This window comes from Triticum dicoccoides, chromosome 4B (genome assembly GCF_002162155.2).
Source record: "Triticum dicoccoides isolate Atlit2015 ecotype Zavitan chromosome 4B, WEW_v2.0, whole genome shotgun sequence".
Taxonomy (NCBI): Eukaryota; Viridiplantae; Streptophyta; class Magnoliopsida; order Poales; family Poaceae; genus Triticum; species Triticum dicoccoides.
In genome coordinates, this window is record NC_041387.1 from 146,208,836 (window position 1) to 146,214,703 (window position 5,868).

Below are 5,868 nucleotides of genomic sequence, written 5' to 3' on the forward strand. Positions count from 1 at the left end.
CCTAGGGCTGTCTGCCATGAGGTGGGGGCGCGCCAACCCATGTGCGCTGGTGGCTCTCCCTCGCTGGCCCGTTTGGCCCAATATGCTCCCGTGGCCTCCCGGAACCCTTTCCGGTGATTCGATAACTATTCGGTGCATTTCGAAACCCTTCCGGAGACCAAATACTATCATCCTATATATCAATCTTTACCTTGGGATAATTCTAGAGCTCCTCATCGTGTCCGTGATCTCATCCGGGACTCCGAATAACATTCGGTCACCAACATACATAACTCATATTATATTATATCATCAATGAACGTTAAGCATCTGGACCCTATGGTTTCGAGAATGATGTAGACATGACCGAGACACTTCTCTGATCAATGTCCAATAGCGGGACCTGGATACCCATATTGGTTCCTACATATTCTACGTAGATCTTTCTTGGTCAAACCTTTATGACAACATATGTATTTCCCTTTGTCTATCGGTATGTTACTTGCCCGAGATTCAATCGTCGGTATCTCCATACCTAGTTCAATCTCGTTATTGGCAAGTCTCTTTACTCGTTTTGTAATACATCATTTTGTAACTAACTCCTTAGTCACTTTGCTTGCAAGCTTATTGTGATACTGTATTACCAAGAGGGCCCAGAGATACCTCTCCGTCATACAGACTGACAAATCCCAATCTCGATTCATGCCAACTCAACAGACACTTTCGGGGATACTTGTAGAGCATCTTTTTGACCATCCAGTTAAGAAGTGATGTTTAATAGCGCACAAGGTATTCCTCCAGTATCCGGAAGTTGCATAATCTCATGGTCTAAGGAAATGTATTTGACATTAAGAAAGCAGTAGCAATAAACTGAGCGATCATACGCTAAGCTAACGGATGGGTCTTGTCCATCACATCATTCTTCTAATGATGTGATCCTATTATCAAATGACAACTCATGTCTATGGCCAGGAAACATCAACCACCTTTTGATCAATGAGCTAGTCTAGTAGAGGCTTACTAAGGACTGGTATTTGCTCACGTATTCACACATATATTTAAGTTTCCAATCAATACAATTATAGCATGAATAATAAAGCTTTACCATGATTAAGGAAATATAACAATAACCACTTTATTATTGTCTCTAGGGCATATTTCCAAGACTGACGTAGTTTAGTTAGTTTTTGGTTTAAGTTTAGTTGGCCTTCTTAAATTTCGTTCGTTTGGTTGTAAATATATCGAACTTTGTTAATTTTGTCTATTTTGCTTAAATTCCGTCTGTTTTTCTCGATCTGTTTTAAATGGGCTTAGCATTTGTTGATCATGGTCGGGTGGCCTCCGCCCTGCTAACTATCAACAGACACATCTAGACGTGTCCGCGAACAGTTGGTGACGTTCGTTTGGTGATGTGCATTGAAGATGCCCTTACACATAAGGTCAATTTCAATGCATTGGTGCTTAGGTGAGGTGTTAAGTGCATTAAAAACCTTAGCAACTAATCTCCACAATGAATTGATGCTTAGCTTTTGTAGCTAAGCTTCTCTCGTTGAATTGTTTAGCAATTAAAGTACTTCATGCATTGGTTGATAGGCATTTTATATAGGTCCACGCGGTTAGCATCATTTCTTTCTGGGGTTACCATAATGCTCTTTTTCCTCTTTAATTATTTTGCCACATCATTTTTTACCTCTATGGCACCCTTAACACCCGTACACTTTGGAGCACCGGCAAAAGTCTAATGAGTTTCATGCCTTAAACCACGTGTAAAGATGGACTTTTACATGTGACCCACTAAGTTCTAAAAATAAACAATGTGACTGACTCTGTTGTTTCCCCCCTCATGTACATAGAAAAAGGAAAATGCTAGTGCTCAATTGAATGATTTGCATCGCACCCCATGTAGCAAAGCACAGGTGGCGACATCATAGTCGGCGCATAAACCACGTTGCAATGGAAACCTTTTTTTTGATGGAGCAAAACACGGCTCGTGTTACAAAGCCTTGAACGCAACACATGCCATGTTACGAACGAGCGGGGCGCACAACTGTCGCTGGGAAAGATCAAAGGCTGTTCCACGGGCCATCCAACGGCTGTTGAGACGGTCTATGATCGGATTATCATCCGGTCGACGGGTCGCCCAAAAAGGAAAACGTATCACGTATAGAACCCCTAAATACAACCCGTCGACAATGCTATCCACAGCTCCCCAGGATTCAAGTCTTAATGCTTTGAATTTATGGATTTTCAGCAATGCGCTTTCAGTGAGGAGACGTTTCCGTCGACGACGAGGCGTCTTCGATGACTTCGTAAATCTAAAGATGATATGCCGGCTCAGTTTTTCAGAGGTGCTCATAGAGGTAGAATGTGCGTGTGTGCGTTTATAGGGGTAAATGTATACACGTATGTATGAGCGCTTGCGTCTGTACTGTGTTCAAAAAAAAATTACCCGTCAAGAAATAGAACCCCTGAATACATGCTGCCGCAGGTGCACGGATTTCATTTCCAGAGCCCAGAAATCTAAAGACGAGTCGTATGTATGTGCATTTATATATATATATATATATATATATATATATATATATATATATATATATATATATATATATATATATACACATCACCTTCACTACAGTCAATGTAGCAGGATACTATTCTAAAAACGTCCATCGATCACATCTGAGCGCAGACATGGGGAGGGGAAGCTGAGATCAAGCTACCGCCGCACGCCGGCCGGTCCAACACAACACCCGCGAGCGAGAGCGACCAAAATTTCAAACTCGCGCCGCATCGCGCTCCCTCCCTACGACCCTACCCAAACCAAGATCGAACGGGCATCACCTGCATGCGCTCGGGTCGATCATCCGTCACACGGCCTCGAACTCCCTCCCATGTGGTCAGCCGGCAGTGGTGTAGCCCGCCGTGGGGACGTCGGTCACGACCGACTCCGAGTCTTCCGCCACCTTCTTGCTTCCCTGAAACCTCCCGCCAGCGAAGATGTTGTGCCGCGGCTGCTGGTGCGCCGCGGCATCCACGCCATCACCGGTAGGATTGTATATGTCGCCGAAGTTGGAGGAGCCGATGCTGGTGCGCTTGACGCTGTATCCAGCTCCGAGGTCAAAGCTCGGCTTGCCCATGTCGAAGCTGAGGCTGGCTTGGGTGTTGAAGCTCTTCTTGGACGACGACAGCATGCCGAAGGAGTAGGAGTAGGCCATCGAGGGCGGGCCGTACAAGAGCGTTTCGGGGTCGACGACGACCATCTGCCGGAAGTCATTCTTGCTCGCCGGGATCGGCGACAGGAAGATCTCGACGAGGTTCCGCGCCGCGCCGCGGTCGTACGGGTTGGACTTTCCCTCGTACCGGTACCGGAAGTTCTCGTAGGTGGTCTGGTTGGTGCTGGCGAGGTAGGTGTGGAACGCCGTGAGCCCGCCCACGAACCAGGACGTGATGAAGGTGTAGAAGATGAGGAATCCCGAAACCGGCGACTCCACGATGGCGCCGCCCAGGCTGCACCCGTACTTCCGCGTGATGAGGACCAGGTTCACCCAGCAGAACACGAACACGTAGAGGCAAAGGAACGTCGTCGACGAGATGAACATGAAGAAGAACCTGTAATTTCTCTGCACGCTTGTTGCATCAATACACACATACGCAAAATCAAGTAAAGAGTGAAATGCGTCATTGGTCCATGAACACGGCCGAAAACTCGCTAATTTGATCAAATAAGGCTAAAATCGATTCGGAGGGGGGAACGGCCACATGGCTACCACTTCAGCCTACCTTTGACCGCTAATAAATCAACTAATTCTTAAAAGGGGTCTTTCCGCAATAACGCCAACCTGGATATGATGTATAAAACATTATAGTAGTCTTTTTGCGACATCACCAACCTAATCAGATCGGGGCCGTCCATGGGCCTGTGCAGGCTGTGTAACCGCACAGAGCCTAAAAAATCCAGGGCCCCTGATTTTGATGTGATGTATATAATTTTTTGTTTTGGACTCTTTTTTCAGGCCTAGCACAAAATTATGCCCGGTTAGCTGGTCCTTGGCTCTCCTTAGTTGGGCATGCTCCTCAATCTGTCGAACTAAGGTTTTTTCTAGTCCCGATCGACACAACCTGTTGATTCGATCTAGCCCCTCAAGGTCTGCTCGCGAAAGGATTCCCCAAGGCAAAAAGACACTCATGGAGACGAACCGACGGAAGTGCGGCACAACCGTTTAGGGGCCCATTGGGTATTTCGCACTAGGCCCCCGAATTTCTAGAGATAATCTTGGATCCGATAAAAACAAATTAATATGCCACAAGTTACATGAGACTTGGACCGACGATCAAAGGGTTGGAGAAGGGACATGCATACCACCAGAACATTAAGAGTTTTGTGCACAAAGATGCAGCCAACAAAGGGATTACCACGGGTTGCATGGGAAGACAACCGTCGTAATTGAAGGCAATTTATCGCCTAACCGGATTAGGTCGCCCCCCTCGCAAAGAAAAAACTTTTTAAACCAGCTTGCTATATTAAAATACTCCCTATGTTCCATAATGCACTGCATCTAGTTCTATTTTGAAAAGTCAAACCTCATAAACTTTGACCAAGTTTGTGAAGGAATATTTTTACATCCTTGGACCAAGTTTTTGAGAAGTCAAACCTCATATTCCTGCTCTAATTAGACAGCGCCCGGGCAAGGAGGGTGCAGTGAGCAGCATCGGCGCCGCTCAAGGAAAGGTAAGGACGCGAGAAGAAGACGAGTACTAAAGGAAGAAAGCTAGAGGAAAAAGAAACAAGGACGACTGTTGGATCTTAATCCAGCAATCCGAAAATTTGACTTGCCAAAAAACAAAATTCAGGCAACTTACGAATAGTGCATGTGTGCCTTAGAACTATATATATAATACTAGCTGCTACGAGGTGGAGGTGTACCTTGCCGATGCACTGGCCGACCCAGGGGCAGTGGTGGTCGAAGCGCTCCACGCAATTGTTGCAGACAGAGCAGTGAGAGCAGCGCGGCGGCCTGTACAGCATGCACGTGTGGCAGTACTTCACCTTCACCACCATGCCGTTCACGTACACGTCACGCGTCGGCGGAAGTGTCCCCGACGATGGCGCTCCGGCCATTGGGGACGCCAAGCCGTCCAACTGGAGGTCTTCGGGATCCGGCGGCTTCGTGTTCCGCGGGATGATCCCGGGATCTCGCCCTGACGTGAGCACCAACACTATAAGATCCTGCACATCACATTATACTTAACGATCGGTCAATGTTGCGTTGCTTAATAAGTTTACTCAAGGAATCAATGGACATCGTTGTTAATTTGACTCACGAATGCGCCGACGGCCATGGCTGTCCTTGGAACGAAGGGGCCGAGCGGCTTCCCCATGAGCTCGGCGAGGCGGAACGAGACGAAGGCCACGAAGAGCGCGAGCGGCGTCATGATGAGAGACACAGATAGAAAGATGGAGTTGGCGTCAGGGCCGAAGATGCACCGCCCGCCACAAAGAAATTTCTGCCAGGTACAAGATTGATCGAATGAACTAATGGAGGCCACCCTCCCTTTGGAACACATGAACTAATCAATGATCATTGACATACATTCCTTCCCCTCCAAACTTGGTAGAGGCGGTGGGTGGCGCCGGCGCCGGCCGAGCTGGAGGCGTCGGAGACGTGGTTGCTGGGGAGAGGGCTCTTGAAAAGCGTCCTCCCCTTCATCTCCGGTGCGCATGTGATCTCCGCGCGCGAACTCACCTCGGCCGCATGGCCTCTTGCCAAAGGGCCAGAATTGGGGTGAGGTGAGAGATGGAGGAAGGTCAACAATACAAAGCTTTTCTTTTCTTTTCTCTTGAGACATTGTGTGCTATACATAGAAGAGGGAAGACCTATGGCACATTGA

General features: G+C 47.5%; 1 protein-coding gene across 1 annotated transcript; it reads right to left on the reverse strand.

The window, feature by feature from the left end:
* Window positions 1-2,609: 2,609 nt before the first annotated feature.
* Window positions 2,610-5,619, reverse strand: LOC119293483 (probable protein S-acyltransferase 7). Its single transcript, XM_037571951.1, has 3 exons — window positions 5,302-5,619; window positions 4,904-5,206; window positions 2,610-3,599 (listed from the first exon to the last, which is right to left on the reverse strand). Exons 1-3 carry the CDS (start codon window positions 5,542-5,544, stop codon window positions 2,877-2,879), a joined length of 1,269 nt encoding a protein of 422 aa, XP_037427848.1. The 5' UTR covers window positions 5,545-5,619; the 3' UTR covers window positions 2,610-2,876.
* Window positions 5,620-5,868: the final 249 nt, after the last annotated feature.

Bases quoted from the DNA above. Each gene is read 5' to 3' on its own strand.
- LOC119293483 (XM_037571951.1), bottom strand. From the start codon at position 5,544: ATGTGTTCCAAAGGGAGGGTGGCCTCCATTAGTTCATTCGATCAATCT. The intron at 5,207-5,301 runs GTGAGTCAAATT...TGTGATGTGCAG, and splicing joins CCATGGCCGTCGGCGCATTC to GATCTTATAGTGTTGGTGCT. The intron at 3,600-4,903 runs GTACACCTCCAC...ACAAGCGTGCAG, and splicing joins TCGGCCAGTGCATCGGCAAG to AGAAATTACAGGTTCTTCTT.